The sequence below is a fragment of the Ovis aries genome, chromosome 3 (assembly GCF_016772045.2).
Source record: "Ovis aries strain OAR_USU_Benz2616 breed Rambouillet chromosome 3, ARS-UI_Ramb_v3.0, whole genome shotgun sequence".
NCBI classification, from domain to species: Eukaryota; Metazoa; Chordata; class Mammalia; order Artiodactyla; family Bovidae; genus Ovis; species Ovis aries.
Genome location: NC_056056.1, coordinates 79,591,994 through 79,617,956, shown reverse-complemented (window position 1 = coordinate 79,617,956; position 25,963 = coordinate 79,591,994). Strand labels below are relative to the sequence as shown.

Sequence of the window (25,963 nt, the reverse complement as noted above, 5' to 3'; positions counted from 1 at the left end):
ACATCTCCTAAATACCATTTTCCCTCCAGGGGGCACTTTTATAAATGCACAGAGCATGCACTCCACATGGAACACAAGGCTTTCAATTTGTTTGGAATTCAGTCGCAGTGTTTACCGAGAAGTGAGATAAAGCTGGACCCAAAAAAGCAGGAAGCTACTATAGAAATGAGATTCACAGATCATAGGTATCTCAGGAAGGAGCACACCCTACTTACTCACCTTTAGCGTGCCACATAACAAGGGGGTGTCTGTGTGGCTGAAGTGGTTAGATACCTAAGATAAGGAACACTAAAAATTATTTCTAATACTTTCCTCTTCGCTCCACTCTATTTGACACATTATGGCTCTTATGATGGTCCAAGACACAACACATTCCTATTTTTAAAAGGGTGATTCCACCCTGAGGACCCTGAGCATCTTGGGGAAGGATGTTATTTGGAGTAAAACTGGCGGTGAAAGTTTTCGCTCTTTTTTTGGGGGGGGGGTTTGCGGGCGGGGGGGTCTGTGAGAAGGATGTACTCTTTCAAGGAGAGCTCAGGGGGTGTTTCCCTGATGATAGGAGCTCTCTGGTCTGATTTTCTGGGTCTACCTTTCCAGAAATGACTGTTCTCACTTTCTGACATCCTCTCTGACCAATGGAGATGTAGCATTTACTCACAGAGAGAGCTCCTACTGGGAGGTTTCTGCTACCTGTGCTTTGAGACCTCAGGAGCGTTTTTTCTGCCCCAAAGATAGTTATTCTGAGGAAGAGGAAATATGTTTGAGGGGAAAACACAGCATATATCTGAGAACAATGCTCAGTACTGGAAAAGGAACAATTGGACTTGAGAAAGTTGCCTGTTATTTATATGCTGGATTAAGTAAATAAAAAGCTGTCACAACTAGAATATATAGATGTAGAGTAGTTCTTTTCTGAAGCTGTGAGATTTAATTAACAAACGCAGGTCTAATTCAGTAAAAGTGGACATGTGGTGAAGACTTGATCTCTAAGATGATTTTGAATGCTTTCTAAAATCCTTTGAATCCTTTCTTGGATTATAGTACAAATAAAACATTTTAACCAGCCCAACTTCAACCTAAAATGTTGTAAACTAAAGCTCATTGACAACTTTATAGCTTTTGTTTGGAGATGCACAAATGTCATGATCTATAGCTATTGGATTTGAAGATGGAAGAGTCCTCAAAATCAATATGACCCTTCCAATTTGTTCTTTTTTAAAAAAAATTATTTTATTTTTTGACTGCACTGGGTCTTCATTGCAGTGCACAGGCTTCTTGAGTTGCAGCACAGGGGCTTTCTAGTTACGGTGCGTGGGCTTAGTTGCACCACAGCACGTGAGATCTTAGTTCCCTGACCAGGGATCTAACCTGTGTCCCTTGCATTGGAAGGTGGACTCTTAACTGGACCACTAAGAAAGTCCCAGACCCTTCCAATTCATTCTTGAAACTAGAGCCCTGAATATTCATTGAAAGGACTGATGCTGAAGCGCCAATACTTTGGCCAACTGATGTGAAGAGCTGACTCATTAGAAAAGACCCTGATGCTGGGAAAGATTGAAGGCAGGAGGAGAAGGGGATGAAAAAGGATGAGATGGTTGGATGGCATCGCTGACTAAATGGACATGAGTGTGAGCAAGCTCCAGGAGATGGTGAAGGACAGGGAAGCCTGGCATGCTACAGTCTATGGAGTCTCAAAGAGCCAGACACGACTAAGCGTCTGAACAACAAAGAGCCCAAATGTGATTTGTCCAAAGTCCCAAAATTAGTTGTTAACTGAGCCATGAGAACTAGAAACTGGTTCTTTTGATTGCTGAGCCAGTCACCAGGGTTGAGGCAATTAGTGTAGTGATTAAAAGAGTGGACTTTAGAAACTAAGTAGGTGGGCTCAAGTCCTTACTATGCCATTTAAACTTTCTGTGCTTTGGTGTACCTTGATGTGCCCCTTAGCTGGCCATAATGACGGTGTATATCTTATAAGGTTGGTTTAAGTATTAAATGAGATAATACATATAAAATACACAGCTCAGTGTTTGCCTGGTAGAAAGTATTCAAAAAGTGATATTAACAACAGCAGCAACAAACACTAATTGCACTTACTTGGTACTCTTATAGTATTATTCAATCTTCATGTTACCAAAATCCAAGCTCCTACTGCTGGTCACACAACAGGCCAATAAACTGAGAGACAAGTTGTTGGGGGAAGGAATTGCAACTTTATTTAGAAAGCTAACACGCAGCCAGAGAAGATGGTGAACTAGGATTCCAAAGAACCATCTTACTTGACTTAGAGTTCTGTCTTCCTTTATACTAAAAGGGGAGGAGGTGTGGTTGGTTGTTGCAAGCTTCTTGGTGTCTAAATCCTTTGTTCTTGCAGCTGTCCAGGTAGGTTAGGTCATCATGTTCCTGCCTTGGAAGAAAAGTTATGACCAACCTAGACAGTGTATTCAAAAGCAGAGACATTGCTTTACCGACTAAGGTCTGTCTAGTCAAGGCTATGGTTTTTCCTGTGGTCATGTATGGATGTGAGAGTTGGACTGTGAAGAAGGCTGAGCACCGAAGAATTGATGCGTTTGAACTGTGGTGTTGGAGAAGACTCTTGAGGGTACCTTGGACTGCAAGGAGATCCAACCAGTCCATTCTGAAGGAGATCAACCCTGGGATTTCTTTGGAAGGAATGATGCTAAAGCTGAAGCTCCAGTACTTTGGACACTTCATGCGAAGAGTTGACTCATTGGAAAAGACTCTGATGCTGGGAGAGATTGGGGCAGGAGGAGAAGGGGACGACCTAGGATGAGATGGCTGGATGGCATCACGGAATCGATGGACGTGAGTCTGAGTGAATTCCGGGAGATGGTGATAGACAGGGAGGCCTGGCGTGCTGTAATTCATGGGGTCGCAAAGAGTCGGACACGACTGAGCAACTGAACTGAACTGAAACCTCCAACAGGACAAATGTTTTCCTCTGCAATTTTTTATTTCTATATGAATGGGAAAGAGTTATATTTTTAAAAATCAGAGCCTTAAAGATAGGTTATGCTGTTTATTTCAGGCTATGGGCAACATTTTTAACTTGTAGCAAAAGCAATAAAATACAAAGATTAAAGTAAAAGAAACAGATCCAATTTGGAGTCAGATTTATTCTTCCCTATTACACTCTCATCTCTACTTACAGTGTAGATGGTATTATTACTACCAGATAAGGAGATGATGCAAGAAGAGCTTAAGTGACTTGCTAAGGTCGCAAAGCTAATAAGCCTCAGAGCTGTCTTCCAAGTTCCTTACTGTCTGAACCACTGGAACCGTGGCTGTGGCTGCAGCTGCAGTGTGTTCCTTTTTCTCAGTGGTGCTTCAGCGTCTTCCTGGTCCTGTCTCCATTTCTCATCTGTCACTTAGTTGATTTCGCAGCATCCACACAGAGTCGGACATGACTGAAGTGACTTAGCAGCAGCAGCAGCTCTAAAACTGACCATCAGACTGAAGGCTGAGGTCTGGGGAATGAGCACCAAAGACTCTTTTCCTCTTCCTGCTTCAGATTCATGCTCGAGCTGGGGCTCCTTTCAGCTTTCCCTTATTTCATAATCATCAAATTAATAGGTATCTGAATTAAAATTTAAGTTTTAAAATGTAATGCATTGCTCATAAAATCACACCCATAAACCAACCCAGTTTGTAGTCCTAGAATAATATATTGTTGAAATACCTGGGCAATTCTTTGTGTCCCTTCACTTCCACATGCTCATTATCTATATCAGTTGGCTTCCCTGGAACAGAAGAAAACTGCAAAAAAATTCATTTGGCCCTTGATTTTGCAATCTAGTGGAAGGCAGTATAGCACAGAGGTTAAGAATAACAGCTTTAGAATCAGACTGCTGCTGCTGCTGCTAAGTCGCTTCAGTCGTGTCCAACTCTGTGCAACCCCATAGACGGCAGCCCACCAGGCTCCACTGTCCCTGGGATTCTCTAGGCAAGAACACTGGAGTGGGTTGCCATTTCCTTCTCCAATACATGAAAGTGAAAAGTGAGAGTGAAGTTGCTCAGTCGTGTCCGACCTCAGCGACCCCATGGACTGCAGCCTTCCAGGCTCCTCCATCCATGGGATTTTCCAGGCAAGAGTACTGGAGTGGGATGCCATTGCCTTCTCCATTAGAATCAGATTACCTGGATTCAAATTCCAACTCAATGACAAAATATCTGCCTAATTTGGGGGAAGATTTCTTAACCTCTCAGTGCCTCAATTTTCTCATCTACCTTGTGCCTGGCCAGCAGTCAGCCTTCACCAAACATTAGAACGTCACAGAGCAAGCTTCCACCCACTCACTGTTCAGGGCTACACTGGACATTCCATTTCACTGAGATGTACTCGTATTCTCCGTGATCCGACTCCATACACACAGGCAGGCTGTGCTTCATAATTACTGTTCAGAGCAAGTCTGTTAATGGGCCAGAGCAGAAGAACAAGTATAGAACAAGCATTGTCTCTCGCTCTCTCTCTCTCTCTCTCGCTCTCTCTCTCTCTCTCTCTCTCTCTATATATATATATATATATGGGGTGTGTATATATATATATATATATGATATTCTCTCTATATATGGTATTCTTACTTATGATTGATTTTCAAAGTTCCCTTAGCTGGGACAGATATTTCCAGAGTTCAGTTTTGGTTTGATTTTGTGGGCTGTCCATTAGGAATAATAATCTCCCTGAAAGTATCATAAACATATAATCAAGATTGATAAAATTGCCTGCATAGACAAAAGTCAAAATCATAACAAAGGCAAGAGCAGCAACAACAATAGCTAACATTATTTTAAAAATTCTTATCTCCCAGGCACTGTTCTAAGTGCCTTACAGGTATTATCTCACTTATTCTCACAACAATGGTATGAAGAGGAACTGTTTTTGCTTGTACTTCACAAATGAGAAAACTGAGGCATTACCCAACAATGCTGTTTAAAGTGGCAACACCCCAACCCCTATTGTTATTTTCTATTTCATTAATATTTTGTTTTTGTTCACAACATTTATTACTATCTAGAACTACTTTGTTTATTGCCTCTATTAAAGCTATTTGGTCAAGGACTTTGTTTTAATCACTGCTATCTCTCCACCTCCTAGAATTGGCCTTGCTTAGTCGCTCAGTTGTGTCTGACTCTTTGCAACCCTTTAGGCTGTAACCATCCAGGCTCCTCTGTCAATGGGGTTTTCAGGCAAGAATACTGGAGTGGGGTGCCATTTCCTCCTCCAGCATATCTTCCTGACCCAGGCATCAAACCCACGTCTTCCGTATCTCCTGTATTGCCGGTGGATTCTTTACCTGCTGAGGCATCGGGGAAGCCTGACTGCCAAGAATTGTTGAATGAATGAGAGTTAAAAAGTTTAGGTACTTGCCCAAGGTCACACAGCCAGTAGGAGCCAGTATTCAAGCTGAATCCGGTATAACTCCAGAGCGTGAGATAAAGTTCTTTATTGTAGCTTTTTATAGCTTGAATCCCCCTCTCTCGCATAATATTACCCAAGCCTAGTATTTTATGAATGAGCATACTAATGCTCAGAAATGCTACATAATTTCCCAGTACCACATAGATTGTTAGTGGTAGACCCAGAATCAGACCCCAGACCCCCAGCTGTGTTTTTGTACAATGAATGCAGCCTGAGGAGGAGCTCATATAAAACTGAAGGAAAATCCTGTACGTGTCTGGTATACATCATGAGCTCACTTCTTCATGCCATAAACTTAAGTCACACTTGACACTTCCCTCTCTTACCACCCCCTTCGTCTAATTAACTAATAATCAGTTTGTTAGTATACCTTCTCAATATAGCTGAAATCTTTCCACTTTTCTTCATCTCCACTAACCGTCACCCAAACTACCATCAGCACTGACCTAGGTAATTGTGGTAGCCTCCTACCCAGTTACCCTCACCTCCTCTTGCCCCGGTTCAGTCTGTTTTCTTCAGAGCAGTCAGAATGATCTAAAATGTGAATCTGAGTATACCACGTTGCCGCTTAAATGTATCATTTACTTCAAGGTGCAATTTAAAATTCTTTTTTAAAGGAGCTTTTAAACAAATTTATTTATTCATTCTCTTGACTGTGCTGGATCTTTGTTGCTGCACAGGACTTTTCTCTAGTTACGGCAAGCGGGGGCTACTCTCTAGTTGCGATACGCAGGTTTCTCATTGCAGTGGCTTCTCTTATTGTGGGCTCTAGGGCTCGTACGCTCCCGTAGTTGCAACTCCCGGACTCTAGAGCACAGGCTCAGTAGTTGTAGCACGCAGGCTCAGCTGCTTCATGACATGCAGCATCTTCCTGGACCAGGGATTGAGCCCATGTCTCCTGCACTGGCAGGCAGATTCCCCACCACTGAGCCAGCCACCAGGGAAGCCCACAATTAAAATTCTTAACATGGCCTTTGAGCCTATGAAATCTGGCCCCTGAGCACCCCCTTCAGTCTCATCTTGTCCTGCCTCTTCCTTTCTCACTTAATCTCCAGCTTCTTGGACCCTGTTTCCATTCCTAGAACATCAAACTCTTCTCTTCAAAGCTCTATTTCATGGTGCTCCTTTCTGTGGACCATTGCCTCCAGCTCTGGGCCCCTCTTCCGCCTTTTCTTGTCTGTTCATCCTCTGGGTCTCAGCCTGCTTACTATTTCTATGGATATACCACATTTTATTTAGCCATTCATTAGTTGATAGACATTTGGGTCGTTTCCGCTTTTTAGCTGTTATGAATAATGCTGCTGTGAACTTTTGTGTACAAATTCTTGTGTGGACATTTTTTTCTTTTCTCCTGGATATATACCTAGGAGTGGAATTGCTGGGTTATATAGTAACTCTACATTTCACTTTTTGATAAACTGCTAGGCTGTTTTCCAAAATGGCTGAACCATTTTACATCATTTCCCCACAACCTCACCAACATTTGTTATTGTCTGACTTTTTCAATATAGCCATCCTAGAAGGGGGTGAAGTGCTATTTCATTGTGGTTTTGATCTGTACTGAGATAACCTAAAAGTTCAACAAATAAGCAAAAATTAAAATCTCTGTCCTGTCAAGGTTTTGAGGAAATAAACACCCTTATTAGAGTTGTAGCTTGATACAGTTTTTGGAGGGGCAGTTTGATATATCAGAATGTGAGATGTACTTGACTTTTGAACAGATTTTCCATTTCTGGGTATTTGACCTAAGAAGAAAAAAATTATATATTGGGGGGAAAATGTGTCTTTATTGTAGCACTGCTTATAATATCATAATATCAAAAACTTAGAAATTAACTGAAATGTCTATCAAAAGGAAACTGGTTAAATAAACTATGATGCAAACATAAAATATTTAGGCAGTCATCAAAAATGATGCGGGTATAGTGTATTTTTATTGTCATGGCAATCTATCCACCACATACTGAGTGGGGCAAAATGAGATTATTGAATACCTCCCTGAGAAGATCCCACTTGTGTAAAATGTCTTCATGCCTAGAGAGATTTTTTTGGAATGGTGTCCAAAATGTTAACAGTGATTATATACTAGTGGTGGAAATTTAGGTGATTTTTAAACTTTATTCTTTGAACTTCTCATATCTAATTTAGTTAAAAATCAACCTCTATAATTTTTAAGAGAGAATTGTAAAACTGTTTTAAAAGACTATGCATTTTAGAAATCACATTTTTGTTCTTAATCAAGGCTTGGATTTTAGTTAAATATTCTTCCCCTATCATTATTTTTTAAATCCTCAAAACCATCTGCTAAAGGCATAAAGAAATTCATCACTGTGGTGATTATATTCACTTGATGTGGAAAACTGTCTTGGGCTCTTCCTTCAGAGAATTTTATTATGTGTTTTAATCTTCATAGAGTTCTTTCTGTATGCCAGGTATTAGGACTTTGGGGTAGTGCCAAAGCTAATGATTAAGATCAGGTCAAAAAAGTTCTCCATGTGTTCTGATTATTAGGATAGTTGTTTGAGGTTCACACTCTCTTCAACTCTTTTATCCCTCTTTGCAGGAGAATAACATTAACAATTTTATTTTTCTTTGAGCTTGTTATGAGTTAGAAATTGTTTTAAATACATCTCATAAACTTTACTTGTTTAATCCTCACAGCAATCCTGTGAGGTTGATATTACAATAATATTATTTTACAGATAAGGAAACTGAGGAACAGAGAGGTTAAGTAACCTATCTAAGGTCACTCAACTAGGAAAGGCAGTGCTGGGGCTGGAGCCCAACTGAGTTTGGTTCCTAAGTACCTGTAGTTGTAACTGCTACACTCCACTGCTTCTCTGACTTCTACCAAATATAACTCCAGATACTTCATGCTGGTTTATTTTGTTTCTCCCTAAAATTGTCATTTTTACCAGAAACGCCTGGGAGACTGAGCTAATAAGAACAGGTGACTGGACTTTTCTGCAACAAATGTTCTAAGAGTTGTTTCTTTGCTGTTTATTAATATATGTATATCCATTGATTCTCTTAGCATTTTACTTACCATTTCTTTGACATCATCTTCTCTGAAATACCAAAAGTGTAAAGAAAAAAATTAAGAGCACATCTGTCTTCTCTTTAAGCAATTCATATTCATCCATGAAAAACTATTGTCTTCTAAATAAATGATTTACAGATGATGATTTTAGGAAATGCTCTTCCACAGAATTTAATGGGTAGGATTATTGTTAAATTGAAAGATGTACAAAGTTGGTGAAACTTAGGTTTCTCAATTTTATACTCCAGTTGGATTTTAGTTGAAGAAAGGAAATAATTATGTATACGAAAAACATTAGTATGGAGTCAGACAAGAAAGGTATAATAACCTCAGTGGTTTTATTTGCTCTTGGAAGTGATTTTTGCTGAGTATGAGCTACATATACAGTAGGTCTTCATGATCCTAATGAATTGGCCAAAATGAAGGTTCATGTGTATAAGAGTAAGATCTACCTGAAATACCATTCAAAATTTAACTTTGGATGTTTATAATTTTGGCTGTTATTGTTTTTGCTGTTTTGTTGTGATTGAAATCCAGTAAAAATTATTTAGGATATTTTCCTGGGGGAAAAGTTATAATCCAGAAGAAAAGAAATGCATGTGATATGATGTTACTAGTAATAATTACGGTAAGTATGATTCAAGTTGAAATCACTTATACTGAACATTATTTTTTTAAGGCATTTCTTAAGAGCATGACTACAGAGAGTTTTTACAGAAGAAACTTCTGTTATCAAAGAAGTCTATATCCTCTTGTGTTTTCTAGGCGTCTGGCCGGCTGAAGAGGTTTTGGCTTACTACTGCCTCAAGCACAGTAGTATATTCAGGTACAAAGCTGCACTTAAAAATTTGTTTAGCCCACTATAGGTACTGTGTCTACTTGTTAACGATCACCATGATTACATTCTTCAAATTAAACTGTTAAAAGTATATATAAGAAAGGAAGAAAGAAATGAAGGAAGGAAAGGAGGGGGAAGGTCATGGTGAAAACATGTTGCTTCTGAAAAAGAAATATGAATTGCCTTTGGGTACTAATATTGCACAGCAAGCTTTTTGCTATGTGTCAAAGGCTTTTGATTTCCACTCAAGGCATTTTATTTCACTTTGATTTTGGGGAAACGAAAGTGAAGCTCCAATCAATCCTTACTGATTGTAAAGGTCAAAAAAAAAAAAAAGACATTCTTTAAAGTTCTGCTAGGAAAGTCACTATGGAATATTTGATAAATAAATACCCCACAGCTATTATTTAAAGATACCATCCCATCCCTTATTTTAAAGGTATTTTATATATCTAACAATATGTACTTGTAAAATATAAATTACTATTACAGATTCATGCTATGGAGAAGAATGTTTTCAACTGTGAATGTGCATTATAGATTAAACCATGGATGGGATTACAAAAAAAGAAAAAACTCCTTTTAAAAAAAAATGCTGAAGATGTTTGGTAGACTCAGAAAATATGGGTTTTTTCATTTCCATTCTCATTTTATAAAAGTCATCCAATATATGCTTCCTTAATAGTCCATTATGATTCCAGACAAGCCATTAGTGATCATTTTAACAATATATACTTACAAGGTCGGGTATGTGTTGTAACAATATGTATTTACAAGACTGGGTCAATAATATGTAGTTTTGGAAGCTCTGTGGGTCCATATTTACCAACCAGTTTCTAATTGCTTTGAATAACTAAATATATATTATGTGTATTTCAGAATACGAATGTCCTGGCTTGGCTTCTTCTTTTCCCTCTATTCCCACCTCTCCCTCCCTAGATTCTCTCTCTCTTTTTTTTTCCTCCCCTTGCTGAGGAAATAAACTTCCCAAATTGGGAAGAAGAGACAATCTCTTAAGAGTATAAGCATATAAAGTAAGAACAGGGAAGTATTGAATTGAGCTTCAAAGCTGCCCTAGAAGTCTGGCATTTGCTCATCTCACTGTGCTCAAGCTTGCCTGGAGCTCCAATCAGCAAGCAGTGGGCCAGAGCAGGAATGTCACACGTTGAGGGCTGATATTTAGGCACAAAGAGGAAGGTAAGTGCAGAGTGCCACCCCAGACTGTCAGTTTTAACTCTGAGCCGCTTTACTTAGGAGCAGTCAAGTCAGAGCCCAGTCATTCCTTGAGCCTGGTTTTGCTGGCTTAACCATATTATGTCCCCGCATTGTTTATTCACTGTGTTGTGTTGGGGTCTATTGTTATTTAAGTGTTAATTGCTAAATGTTCCTTGTGTAATTGTTCTTTATGGGGCCTGTTCAGCTCTCCAAAATACTGCTGTTTGTTTTAGACTTATTTTTAAATTCAAGATTGCATGTATTTGTGTGTGTGTATTGTGTGTGTCCTTCACTATAATATAGGTATATACACACTCACATATATTCTTCATTTACTTGTCTAACTGTTTTTGAAGGAATGAATGTGGATTAACAGTGTTATCCTTTCCTAACAATTATCTTTCGCTACTCTAGCTAGTTTAGTTCTAAAAGACAGCGCCATTGACAGGGGAAAAAAAGGGAACCTTCTCAGATTTTTCAGCTCAGCGGTGGTAATGTTGCAGTGAACACTAATGAGGGAACCCCCACTGGTTTGCCTGCTTTGTGACTTTTCTATTTCATAATTATTTTTAAAACGCAAAACGACATGAGGTAGCCTCGTCATGTCTCTACAACTTCCTGGTAGCGCCGTTCTTACTGCAGATGGCAATTTGTTCTTGTAACATATATATCTCTCTGCCCATTTTCATCTCATTTGTATGGGTTCTACCATTTCTTTTCTCTCTTTCAGGGACCTTGCTGTGTGTGAGCTAGGGGGTGGCATGACATGCTTGGCTGGGCTCATGGTAGGTCTTTTCTCAATTCCAATCCCATTCAGAGAGAGGAACAAAAGGAAAAATGTTCCAGGGCCTCCAACTGCTGGGTCAGAGAACCGTCAACAGCATCAGCTGCGGTCAAGCTGCCGGGTCTTGAGAGACCTTCTAGATTGACTTACTTTCGGATCATATTGATTTTATGGTTGCCTCGATGAGCAGAAACATTTTACCTCAGTGTAGTCAATATCGCTTGTTGTGACATTCCAGGCCTCGCACAGTCTTTCTTCGCCATAGCAAAAGCATTTTTTTTTTTTCAGATTATAGTCCCATTTGCTAAGATACAGGAATAGCCCGGCAAATCACAGTTGGAGCACCATGATATAGCTGCTAATGTTTTGCCTGCATTATTACACCAACAAACATGATCCAGAGCGCTCAGTAATTAGATTCTTTTGAATTAGATTGGCCATTCAGGAACGTCGTTCCCCATTCTCTGGGTTCTGAGTCATGTATTCAGGAGATATTATGTAGCAGCACAGTGCATTAGACAAGTTTTTATGTCTCTACAAATAAAAGCATATTGTTACACTGATTGGCATTTGACAAACCTGTCGCTCTTACACAATGTGTCAGGGTTACAGCCCAATGTGCGAGCATGTCAAAGCTCACAAAAAAATTACCCTCACAAAGCCATCTGCCTGCAATGCAAAGTTATATGAAGGGCATCAGGCAGTCAGACAGAAGCAAGCTGAAAGGCAGAGTGACAGCCTTGTATGATGGCTCTACTAGATAAACAGAAGCCCACAAATGAAAGCCTCTCAGAATACCATCATCCGCTGTCACAATGCAATTACCGAACAGAATGATAGCAAGATAGAGGCTCCCGCAAATGGAATGATAAAAGTATTGACTGATTTGATTGAATGATTAAAATAATGCAGACATAAAATGAAAAAAGATTGAAGATTGTTACAGAGAAATAGGTGAGGAAGCATGATACTGAAGGCTTGTCACTCCTGTCTTCACTTCCACACAGACAAGCATATTTGCTCATTGTTTGCTGTGCTCCCCCCCCTTTTTTTTTCAGGTTGCTATTTCTGCAGATGTCAAAGAAGTTCTGTTAACTGATGGGAATGAAAAGGCCATCAGAAGTATCCTTATTCAGATAGAAAACGGGCTTGTTGTGCTCATTCCTTTTCCTCGGCTGAGTAACAATTGATATAAAGAAAGACAGCATGGGGTATTAAAAGAGATTTCCCCCCATACACATGATAAGTAATTAAGAAAAAGTAGAAATATATGACATTCATTGCATACGACTATTTTTTTTTATTTTGGTGGATTTTTATACTTATTATAGGAGCTTATGGTTTGTGGACCACTCAAAGCAATAAGAACATTTGTTTTGTAATAATTTCCAAGCACTCTTGTCCTTTTATTGAAATTTGCCAGGATAAAATAAATGATTTAACATTTATTATATCGGCTGTTCCTTGCAAAAATTAACTTCCAGCTTCATGTTCCATTACTACCTTTCTTCCATGTGGACCATGGATTTGTGTACCTACTCTAATTCCTGAGGAGTCCCCTGTATCTCCCCACTGGAAACAGCTATCAATTTTTCATTATTTCCTTTTATTTAGGATCATAAAAGCTATCTCTTTTTTTTTTCCTGCTATGCTATTACAATTCAAACCCCATTATATTAGATTATGCTTTACTAATATGTACACAGAGTTCATGAAAATTGAACTATACTTTTAACTAAAAAAGCAAGCATAATTTGTGGCTACTTTAGCAATCGAGCTGATTTGTTCAGGGGCAGTTAACAGCCTTTAGAAATTGAGAGGAAAGGTGGAGGATATATTTGCTCTGGATTTTTTGGTGTGCTTTCTATTTACATTACGAAAGAGGCAATCTACTTATTTGAATTTTAGGCCCCTAAAATGCCAAAGCAGTGTTGATTTTTGTAAGAGGTAAGCATCTTACCTAGAGCCTATTTTTGAATTTTCTTTTTCTACCTCTGCTATATGATTTTTTGAAAATAAAATTTGCAGCCGCTCTATCAGCCTCCTCACACAGGAGGAAGGAGGTACCAGAAGCACAGAAGCTAATATTGTTCAGCTGCACTTGTGTGCTCTACAGAGCCCCACCCAGCTAATTGCCTGGCAGACTTAAAAAAAAAAAACCAGGAAGGGAAAACAGCCAATCACAATCTTGGCCTTTCACACAAGGGAAAGAGATCACAAAAGGTGCTTCCTTTTTTAAAATGCAGGATTTTAATCATGATCTTCAGACTGTCGCAAGTTTCCCAAAATAATCCTGAAGATGAGCGATGTTGCTTCATTCACTCTGCTTTATTCTGAGTTCTTCCCTGCACTGTATCATTTCACCCTGCTCCTCCTCCACATGTCAGGGAACACAGAAAGCAACAGGAAGTCAGGTATGCTGGCTCAGCCCCAGTGGATGTTTTTTGGGGGGAGAAAATGCAGGATTATTGGGGAAGAGGAGGTCATTTTAACCACAGAAACTTCCAGATTGGGCCCAGCAACCTGAGGTTTTTCTCCAGTCAGCAGGTGTCTTATTCAATAGCATTGGAAACCGATTAGAACTTTTATCAAACTATGGGAAGCATCTGTGGTCAGTATGTAAATTTAATTGTACTAAAATTACTGTTGAGCTAAACTACAGAGCTTCCAAAGAAGGGAAGCCATGCTATTGTCATTAATTAATGCACCTTTGCTTTAAACAGCAAAGATGCCATGCCAGCTCTTGAAATCAGAGAGGAAATCTCAATTCTGTATTCACTCTGCCGGCCTTTCAAAGAAATGATTGGTACAGCCCCCTCCCAAGAAAATGGATTTTTAACATTTGGTCCTCAGAAGCTCAGCCCTGAGAGTGCTTTATTGTGCTGGGTTTTACAATGGGTTTAATATAGCGGGGTGCCAAAGGGCAGGAGGGGAAGAACTTTACAATGTAGATAAAGTAGGTCCTTTCAGGATGCAGACCAAAACTGGTAGCGTGTTTTATTTCATCTCTTAGGACTTTCCTGGCAGAGTTCAGTTTTTATCATGTTGTTCTATGTTTGTGTGCCTTTTTCTGTTGTAACTAGATCTAATTTTTTTTTAATTAAGAGAAAAAAGCATGCCTAAAGCCTTAAAATTTGGCAACATGTTTTTCCTGCTTTTAATACTAATGTCATTCTTGATTTACTAACAGAGCTTACAACTGGCGTTCATGGTAAGCTGTTTTACTGAGTGAGGTTAATGTGAATGAAGTTTTTTTTTCTATTTATGTGCCCACTTTCTATGAGAAAAACAAATTCACTGAATCACATACTGTTGATGCATATAGATTGAAGCAAACTCATTTAAAAATTACTGTTTACATCTTTCCTTTAAAATTTTAGGAAGCCTAAATTATATAGCAGTTGTAGGATATTATCCAAAAATTACTTTCTAAAAAGTAAAAGTGGATGTCAACAAAAAAAGAGGGAGAAACATTGCCAGAAGCCAGAAAATCTCTAAGCAAAGCTGCTAATTATTCTTAATGGGCAAGATGAGCACATTAAGAAACAAATGAATACATCAGTGAAATGTAATTGAAAATCGACCTGGCAATCGCACATCACATCTGAGTATTGGCCTGTATATTATTCTCATTATTTAAAAAATTATTTTTGTTTTCCTTGGATCTGAATTGAATGAATCCAACTGAACCTTACTTCCTAGTCTCTTAAGCTTCTAATTCTAAGATTCTGATTTTTAACCTCAAAAAAAGAGCATTTTCTGATATTTCTTATTTATCATCTGTTATTTCTATTTTTTAATACATGAGGCAATGAATGGAGACATTCTGAATCTTTATATCATAGAAGCATATCAACCAATTGTAAGCTTATTTACTGTCTCCTTAAAACATATCAAATGGATTTGGCTATGTCTTCTAGAGCTCTCTACCTTGAACCTGGAAAGCTAGATGTGGATTTGAAATTTATAAGCGGAGATATCTGAAAAGAGATTTAAGACTTGAGGGATAAGAGAATGTCATAAGTCCTAAATATTTTCTCAGACTCATCGTTAGATGTCCCTGAGGTTCTCCTTGATCCTTAAACTGCATTACTGGGTCTAACCCATAGCCTTCCTGAGAGCTGCCTCTCCCTTCAGATGCCATCTTATCTGTACCCAAACGGGAAAACAAAGGCTAAATCGGAAATGAGATCATTTGGTTCATCCAGTTTTCAAATTTATCCTGAAATCATATGAGCTGTGTTCTCTTTCCTTTGGCACAGCCTTTTTAGTGTAATAAAGAAACCTCCAAGTGCCGCAAGATAATTACTCAATAAAGTCTGTAGCTGGTTTGACAGTGACATAAGAATAGGGAAGAGAAGTGGTATACTGAGTTATTGATGCTAAGACCTTTCCGAATTATAATGAACAGAAGTACAACACCTCAGATGAGCAACCCTCTCTGGTACACTCACTAATTTGCCCAACAAAAGGACCCTGCCTTGACACATCCTTAGTGAACATCAAGCAGGTTATCTGCAAACTATGGCAATGCTTGATAATTCTGCCTCATGCTCCTAACCCAAGCATCTTATCCCCACAGTATGCACAGTCTAGATCATGATCTTGAGCTTAGGATTCTCCAAAAGTGAATAAATCTTCTGTGCATTTTAAAGGAGATACCCTTGGCTTACAATATTATTTTATTTAACAGACTCCCTGACTTGAATAATTAATAAATTAGGCTTTGTGTGGACTGTGCAGCGTGTGGATGGTTGAGGAACTGCCCAGCCTATCATCCTGGGCCCAGGCCCCTTCCTCCAATATCAGGGTCAGCTCTTCTTCTATATACTAGATAGGTCCAAAGTGCGCTCTGTGTGCCTCACATTGGGTAGGAGCTCAACAAATAGCTTTGAAAATTAAATTGAAAGTAACTAACAAATGAAGCTAGTTAATTAACTAAATGAATTAAGCCATTATTAACTGCATGACATTTCAAGTGCTAAAGATACAGCAGTGAACAAGACAGACCAAGTCCTGTTCTTGGAGGAACAGAGTATACTTTGGCTAGAGAACATTTATACACCAGAAAGACACTGAAAATCTACAGGGCAGAAGTTCTTTGATTCCTTCCAGTTATTTAAATCCTACAATTAAAATGTTCATATAATTAGTTTTGAGCAACAGAGAAAGAAAATAAAGCCTACCTGCCAAGCCTCACTCTAGTTACCCTTCTCAGCCTCTCATCCCTCCAGAGATTTTGCCTGACTTATTGAAAAAGATAATGAATTGACATGATTTAGGCGCCTGCTATGTGTTAGGCACCCACTATGTGGTATTCCAATGAGCCTAAAAAATGGGTGCATTATTCCTATTCCGGAGATGGAGCTCAGAGAAGTTATTTTACCCAAATTCACATAGTTACTAAGTGTCAGAATGAGCACTGGAAGTCAGCATCATTTGACTTCATAGCTTCCCTGTCACGCTCATTAAACTGTTCTGTTTCACTGAAAACTAGAAAGATTTCGTATCATCTTGCACTGGAAGTGAAAACTTATCATCTATAAACGTAACAGTTGATATTGCTAACAGAGTTCAAAGCACCTCTAGATAGTACTCTCAATTCATGAGTAATAAGCACCTTCAAGAATATTTCACAGCCTTTAAATTAGCAAATATTGCCACATCAAGCATTTTTTAAATCTTCCAGAGATCAAAATGAACAGGATTTATTTTATAATTTCATAGCTTCCTACCCTCATCTTTGACATGCAACGAAACTAAAGGTAGCAGAAACCAAGAAAATAATGGTTTGTGAAGCACAGTGTTATTATTATAAAAATACGTATACAATGCCAGTTCTCAAAATGTGTATCAGCTACTGATAAATATAATAATCACTATTTGTAGGAGGAGGCTAATATTTTAAACAAGATTTATATATAATTAGCTTAACTAATTAGTAGATAACATATATAATTTTTCAAATAACTATTATTATACATATATATACATTTAAGGATAAAAATCAAATAAAGCAAAATTAAGATGGAGCCCCACTCTTAAACTATGCTTTGTTTAAAGAGAAAATCTAGTTATAGAATCCTGGTTTGTTTTAGCCACAAGCGTAATATCCTGTATCTCGAGAAGTCCACTTGCCCAGATGAGCAGATTGAAGCCGATTGCTTTTTATCTATTTAATCAGAAATCACATTAAGACTTTCTTTGCACCCAGCACCTCCCACTGAAGTCTTCCAGAAGGTGGGTGCATTCAGAGAATAGGATTTGGTCCATGCTGTTGAACACTGTCCTGGACAGATTGACTCGATTTGGTTGAATTTCCTGTATTACCCTGAAATGACACAGAAGAATGATAAAATCTATGATTGGACATAGCGCCAACCAGAGGAACCCCTGAAAACCTGACCTAAACTAAAAGGTGGAGCACAGAATATCAGGATATATCTTTTAAGGCAATATTTTGGTACATGATTGCCATTTTTTCCCCTCTTGGTACTTGTTTTAATATTAAAAACACCTCCTAACCCACAAAATATATTTCCCTCTCAGTTCTAAAAATAAAGCAGCCTAAATACTGCTGTGAATTTTTTCATTAAAAATTGCTTCTAGAATATAAATACATGTGCTTGCTTCAGCCTGACCACCTGGAATCACAGGCTTATAAATTGTATAAAAGTATATAGTGTTAAGATGTTTACTAAAAATTATTAATAGGTTTTCCGAGTTATATAATTTAACTTCCCTGTGACTATTTCATAAAAAAGTATACCTCCACTAACAAAATAATATGTTTTGCTTGATAGATTGGTCATGTACTCATACGACGCTACAGGTGTGCCGGGCACATTACAGTGTGTGGTTTGGATGTCATGGAAACGCCAAGAAGGGTGTGGCCGTCACGTGGGGGAGCTTAATCAAAGCCAGTTGTCAGCTGGCTCTCTACTAATTTAGTTCTCAGAATAAAGATGTCAGCTGTCCTTTTCTACAAGACATTTCATTGAGAAGACTTTCCTGAAATACTTTCTTCCTGAAATAGACAAAACTGTAGGCCGATGTGTCATTTTAGTTAATCAAAACAAGTAGGCAAATTAGTCTCTTTTATTTTTTTAATGAATGTAATTTAACGGTATTTAATTTGCATACAGGAAAGTTCAAGGAAAAAAAAAAAGTCTGCTTTATAGCACTTTTGTAAACCTCAACAAAGCCCTTCATTAGGAGACCTAATTGATTTTTCCTACCGACTCCTGCTATCACAGTACCTGCTTATTCACTCAGAGAAGAAATGGGTGTGCCTGGTGTTTCAAGCAGAGATTTAGGTTAAAATGTCCTGTGGCTCTGTTCTTGCAGGGAGATCTTGGCCAGTGCTTGCTTCAAGCGTTCAGGAGCTCTGTTTTTCTGAGCAATAGGGGAACGTCGCTTGTCTGCTAGGTGCCCTCCCCATGGGCACAGTTTAGTTCAGCTTGCAGCCTTCACTGGAATTTTTTTATTTCTTGTTTATTTAAACCTTGCCTTATTCCAAAATAGGGATTTGGAGGCGTATATCAGGGGCATCACAGACTCAATGGACATGAATTTGAGCAAGCTCCAGGAGACAGTGAAAGACAGAGGAGCCTGGCGTGCTACAGTCCATGGAGTCACAGAGAGTCAGAAATGACTGAGGAACTGAAAAACAACAACACAGGGACACATAGACTATACCACATAAAATAAGTGAGAAAGCAAGGGCAGTTAGACAGTAGAAAGCCAAGCACACATCATCAAGGCAGGAAGAGGACCAGTACAAAAAGATAAGCCAAGGGAGGAGCCCTGTGGTTGTGCAGCTTAGATCATCCATTTGACCAGAGCAAAGAGAGAAAGAGGAGCAGTTATAAGATTTTTAGTGTCCAGAAGTTGAAGCAAAACTAGTTGATCTGAAGGCCAGTTTTTCCCAGTGGTAAAACCTGACATGATTTCTCCATGAAGATGGCACTGTGTGATGTAATGGACCGGCACCTCAAAACATGGCTTCACTAAGTATGGCTCTTTGTGTGCAAGTTCTTACATGCCAGCAGATGGCCAATGGCCAAACTGTAAGTCTATAAAGATAATTCTCCGAAGGGCCTTTCACTGAATTGACTTTCTTCTTCAGTAATTATATTAAAAAAAAATTTTATGTGGACCATTTTTAGTCTTTATTGAATTTGTTACAATATCCCTTCTGTTTTATGTTTTTGGGTTGTTTTGACCACAAGGCGTGTAGTATCTTAGCTTTCCACCCAGGGATTGAACCCATACCCCCTGCATTGGAAGGTAAAGTCTTATCCACTGGACTTCCAGAGAAGTCCTGGTAATGAGTTTTCGCTCAAAGATTCTCCAAGCTTTTCTCCATCTTTCTCTTTTCACTTTCCTCCTCCCAAGTCTTTCACTACTGGCATTTCTTTAAGAGATTGAAAATGCTTCAACTTGGAGAGTCTCAGAAAACTGCCATTGCTCTCCTCACTGACTGAAAGAGGCTTCCCATGGGGCTTCCAGCTCTTTAAAGCAATCAGGGCCTAGCACCTATGGTACAGTCATCTCCCTTGAGCAGTACCTATCACGCTGGGCCTTGTCAATGTGCTCCCTGAATGTCTATTTCACAGGTGATAAAGCTACAGTCCAGGGAATTAAAAGAGCTTGCCTGTGGCAGGAAAGTCAGCATTTGGTTGCAGAGTCAGTGCTAGACCTGTCTCCTCTTGCCTTACACACTATACGCTGTTTTCACCCAGCTGATCCCATGTATGACTGGGGGGAATTGGTTGACAGTCACTGCAGAAGCTTTCTTAACCGTGTCCTGTAGATGTGAGAGACATCATCGCAAGGAATCAGAAGGCTGGTGTGTTTAAGACTGGGAACATATCAAGCCGGTAAGATACCTTTTTGCCTTGAAACACTCTGGTTAAAACCGCTTTTCTCAGTACTATGGGTGATTATTAAAACTAATAATAACATTTATTAAGCACTTGCTGTGGATCAGGCGCTGTCTTAAGCACTTTAAAAGTATCTTATTTAATGCTCACAATCTGTAATGAAGCAGGCAGGCATTTTCATTGTCTACAAATAATAGATCAGAAAAATTAAAGATAGCTATGTTAAACACTGTGTTGAGAATGATTTAAGGATTGAGAGAGTACACTATGAGGTTGGGAGAAGCTCAGCCTAGGACCTCCTTGTGAATGGGTCTGTTTCACTGGTGCTGAACCTGGGGGGGATGGTGGCGGGGGGAGGCAGTTTTGCCTCTGGGGACTTTTTTACTGTTATAACTGGGATAAGACAGTTGCTACTGGAATCTAGTGGAAGGAGGCCAGAGATGCTGCTAAGCATCCTACAATGCTCAAGACATCCCACTACCACCCCCAACAAAGAACTCTCTGGCTCAAAATGTCAATAAAACCAAGACTGAGAAACCTTGTTCTATTTTATGGTTTGAAACTGGTCTAGGTATTCATTCCCTAAACAGAAGTTTCTCCTTCTTATCAAAACTAGGAGAAATGCTTATGCTCAACCAAAGCAACGCTTCTGTGATGCGACATTTTTATTTTGCCCTCAAGTAATGAATATCCATTTAGTAGTTTTCCCAAGAAATATCTGTATCTGTGCATTTTTCTTTTACATGTTTAACCACAGACATTATTGGGAGAACAGTCTAAGTTTGAAGTAATTCTTTAATTACTGTTAATTCGTCATTCTTTGACATTTTGAGTTTTCTGTTTGAGGATGCTTTCCCATCCTCCACTCTTCTCAGCTTGGGGGAAAAAGAAAAGGTGGGTGAACAGCTGCTGCTGCTATTTAGTTGCTAAGTGGTGTCTGACTTGTTTGCGACCCCATGGACTGGGAGCCCACCAGATTCCTCTTTCCCTGGGATTTCTCAGACAATACTAGAGTGTTAATACTAGGGTTGCCATTTCCTCCTCCAGGGGATCTTCCCAACCAAAGGAATGAGCCCATGTCTCCTGTCTGGGCAAGTAGATTCTTTACCACTGAGGCATTAGGAAGCCCAGGTGAACAGCAACAATGCTTAAAAACTAAAGTGTAAAACATACGGGATGAGGGTATGGAGTAGCAATAACTTTTTTTTCTCTTATATTAGCTGGTGAGTATAATGTGTCTATATTTATTTTTTTAAATGTGGTACTAGAATGTTCACAGTAGGTCGATGGCATGGGGGCAGTATGCTCTGTGTTTCTCAAATAAATGAACAACCAGTTCTGTTTCCAGTAGGTTCAGAAAAACAGCACTCTGTTACTTGGGTACTCTTCATTCTTAGGACAGCTTTTATTTCACAGTGCAGACTGCCATACCCTTCTGTGGAGGACTTCATTTTTGGACGTGATTTTCAACCTGGTCTTTTAGTTATCAATCAAAAGCACATTTTCTGTGTTGTCCTCATTTACATTTATTTAATGCTTAAGGTCATTTGTGACCATTTGAGTGTATTTCAGCATATGGAATCAGGGAATAATAGATTTCAGCATCATGCTGTGAAGAGAGATTGTGTTTTTACAAGGCATAATGTTGTTTACTGGGTGTTAATAATCACTAATTAATAAACATATCTAGAATTCTAAAATGTTGCATTTTGGTGGAATAAAAATGTCAAGTGTTTAACTTATGGAGTACAGTAGTATTTTCTATATCCCTTCATAAAATAATGAAGTTACATAAAGAAGCAAAATGTTATTGTTCAACCCAGGTTATATCTAAAATGCCTTTGTTTCTGTTTGGTGTTCTCAAAAATACTATTTCTAATATATGATTCTGAGATGTACTTGGACGTATAGTCTATATGTCAGCAGTCATACAGGGACATCCAAGAAGAGGAGATTTTTTTCTGTCTTTATTTCATATTCATTGTGGTCAGTTTCTTCTCTTTTAAACCACTGTAAGCATTTTGTCCAAAGTCTACGAAAGCACTTTGCCAGAAAGCAAGTGAATGAGTCAGTCTTTGAAATGCCTTGGTCTCATATTAAGGAGCTACTTGACCACTTAACCTTCAAGAAGCTAAGAGGAAACTGCCAACCAATGATGCAATAATCAGCATCCCCCTGTATCCACTGCTTTCCCACCCATAACCAGTACAATGTGATGAAAGCGTTAGCTCCATGCGAGACGAAATAAAAGGAAATCATTCACAAAAGAGCTAAGATATAGTTCAATATTCTTTTTTAGTGCCTCAATGCATATGCAGAATTTCTTCTCCAAATTGGAGGTGTGGAATAACAGTAGCGACAGATAGCTAAGAGGTATTTACCATAGCTATAAAGCCCACACGTGAGCCAAATATTTCTGCTATTAAAAAGCACTTCAAAGCTTGACATGAAGTTTGTAACAGCTGAATGTCTCCTGTGACTTCATTTGCAAGGAAGATGTAAAAGCAGAAAGGAAAATCATGATATGAGAACCGTGAACCTAGGAACTGGTGTTTTTAAAAAAAGGATGATAAAGCGACCCAGAAATTTGACAGGCACCCCAAGCTCCTGTTCCCCCTGCCCTGCCAGTTGTCTCAGGAACCAGCATTCCTCCTGTGACCAGCCTCTTCCTACAGGGCAGACCCAGGTCGGGTGTGGCCCAAAACTTACATTGAGGGTCCTCTTTGGGAGGATGAATTCTATTAAACCGTATTTTGGCAAATTGTATAGAAGCAACGACCATGTGAGCGCATCACTAGGGCTCCTTGTGGGCCTGGGGAGGGGCCTGTGCGAGGGGTGGGTCTCAGGGTTTAGGCGTCATTAGCTTGACAGCAAAGCTAGCCCTGCTGTCACAGCCACCAGTAGCCTTGCCTAGAATGATGCTCTTCCTTCCAAACTCTTCCTCCCTCCGTCCCGTTTTAATGCGAGTGTGACTGTCGCTCACAAGTGTGATCACTCAGTTGGAAAGATGCGTTTGCAAAAGCCTGGAAGCTTTAGGCCTGGCTAAAAGATCTAGGATGCACATTTGTGAAGGATATAGCCATTGCCTCTCAAAGATCTGAATATAGTCATTTGGTGATTCAGTCACTGGTCCATCCGTGCAGCCATCTATCAATTTAACTAATATGCCCAAAGTATTCTGCCTGTGAGAACATAAATACAAAGTTATAGCAAATAACTCATGAGCAAAGAAAGCCATGCCACTAAATATGGCTAGAGTTTGGTGAAAGAGCAAGGATATTTACAGCTTCTCAATTGTTAGGTTTATCTGAAGCTGTCTTCAAAACTGTGACTGTCTAATAAAGAACCATTCAGAACTTCTGATGTCTGCATATTTCTAGGTGTTCCAGAATTAGTGAATGGCGTCATTCTCCAGTTAATAGTAATTAACAGTTACAATATTTTTAAAAATTGATTAAATATACCCTGCTGTGATATTAAAAGTAACTTTCTACTTAAGAAGAGAGTTTATCTCTGTGTGAAAATTGCTAGTGAATTTAGACCTGTGACTTTTTTTTATTATTCTTTGATAAACCATTAATTTTAGTAAACTGTGGAATTCATAACTTTTAAGACTTTTACAACCCAATTTTTACCTTTATGTGGGCCCCTAGGATTGGCTATTGGCTCCATTGCCCTGCTACTTTTTAAGATCTATATCTTCTCGAGGTTCATTTTGCTTTAGAGTTTAAATTGAGGATGTGAAAAATGCTTTAAGAATATAAATTCCAACCAAGTGGGATGAAATTGCTGCCTTTTCCAGGCCTTCTGCAGTCTTCTCTCACTTTCCTCACCCTCTTCGTTCAATGTAGCTTTCACTGTTCCCCAACATACGTACTCTCCTTGGGTCACCCAAACCTCCTCACTCTCCTCTAGCACATTTGGTTTTCCTCATCTCTAGTCTTTGCCAGTCTTGTTCCCCTTTTCCTTATCCATCTAAATCCTTTCTTCTGGGCTTTCTCGGTGGCTCAGTTGGTAAAGAATCCGCCTGTAGTGCAGGAGACCCAAGTTCTATCCCTGGGTCGGGAAGATCCCCTGGAGAAGGGAATGGGTGGCTATCTACTCCAGTATTCTTGCCTGGAGAATTCCATGGACAGAGGAGCCTGGCGAGCTACAGTCCATGGTGTCACAACTTAATTACCATTTCCCCCTGCTTTCTCAGACTATGTCAGCTTGCCCTAACCTTTGCCTTCTTTTAACTTCTATTGGCCTTAGAATCGTCCCCCAGAAAACATGGCATCAGTTCAGTTCAGTTCAGTCGTTCAGTCATGTCCACCTCTTTGCAACCCCATGGACTGCAGCACGCCAGGCCTCCCTGTCCATCACCAACTCCCGGAGCTTACTCAAACTCATGTCCATTGAGTCAGTGATGCTATCCAGCCATCTCATCCTTTGTCGTCCCCTTCTCCTCCTGCCTTCATTCTTTCCCAGCATCAGGGTCTTTTCAAATGAGTCAGCTCTTCGCATCAGGTGGCCAAACATGGCATATTCTCTCATTATTCAAAGTGTGTTGTCTATTTTCATGTACATTGTTTCATTCATTTTTTGGGTAATTATTTTGATCACCTTCTCTCTGTCAACTACTGTTCTCAGTTGCTAGAGATGTAGTGATGAATGAAACTGAGAAAGTCCATGCCTTCTTGGAGTTCACATTCTGGGAAGAACTTAAAGGCAAGGACTCTGCTTTATATGTTTTTATATTCCCTGAAGCAATTAGTACACTTTATCCCTATTACATGAAAGGTTTTAAAGTTTGTATTTGGAGCACACTTTGAAAGATAAAATAAATGACATGATAAATGAAAAGCAGCGTAAGACATGAATCTGTAAAGCTTATGGAACCAAGCAATTTTTAGTAGAAGAGAGTCAAACTCTAGAGATTGAGACATCGTTTATATATCAGATAGCTGACTTTCATTTCAGGGTAGGCTTCTTCTTGGGCGTGCACACGCAGCATCTGTAGACAAACTGACATTGTGAGTAGGCATTTATCTGTCCTTTGTCAGGTTGAAGAGGATGGTTAGAAGAAGGTAACTGAGATAAGGAAGCTGAAGGCTCTCTTAAGAAATTTTCTGATAAAACATACCTGTGAGTGAGTTTTGCTAGAATTACGGTAACAGAATCTCAAGAACTGCTGAGATTTATAGAGGTGGCACAGTCCTGTTTCCATCTGTTGCTATCTTGGATGTGAGAAAATGAAAGTACTAAGTATACTTCCTATTACTAACACATTTTATTTGCTTAACACATTATAGAAGGGCTCATATCCGTTTTGTACTGAACAAATAAGCTCCCACAGAGTGAATGTTACCTAGTTTTGATATTTTGATAGAGTTAGCTCTCCTTTTTGTCGGCTTTTTTTTGTGTGTGTATTTGAGACTTTTGTGGGCTGGAGAAGGGAAAGGCTTCACTGGATCATTGAAAAAGCAAGAAAGTTCCAGAAAACCATCTATTTCTGTTTTATTGACTATGCCAAATCCTTTGACTGTGTGGATCACAACAAACTGTGGACAATTCTTCAAGAGATGGAAATATGAGACCACCTTACCTGCCTCTTGAGAAACCTGTATCCAGGTCAAGAAACAACAGTTAGAACCAGACATGGAACAATAGACTGGTTGCAAATTGGGAAAGGAGTGTGTGAAGACTGTATATCATCACCCTGCTTATTTAACTTCTGTGCAGAGTACATCATGTGAAATGCTGGGCTAGATGACACACA

At 39.2% G+C, this 25,963-nt stretch overlaps 1 protein-coding gene across 1 annotated transcript in view; it reads left to right on the top strand.

Annotated features, from left to right (window-relative positions):
• CAMKMT (calmodulin-lysine N-methyltransferase) overlaps positions 1-25,963 on the top strand; it is a 416,752-nt gene that overhangs the window by 348,954 nt on the left and 41,835 nt on the right. The window contains exons 4-7 of the mRNA XM_027966883.3: positions 9,246-9,306; positions 11,264-11,318; positions 12,376-12,439; positions 20,133-20,199. Of these exons, the coding sequence (XP_027822684.2) occupies positions 9,246-9,306; positions 11,264-11,318; positions 12,376-12,439; positions 20,133-20,199 (247 nt within the window). The remainder of the gene's footprint in view (positions 1-9,245; positions 9,307-11,263; positions 11,319-12,375; positions 12,440-20,132; positions 20,200-25,963) is intronic.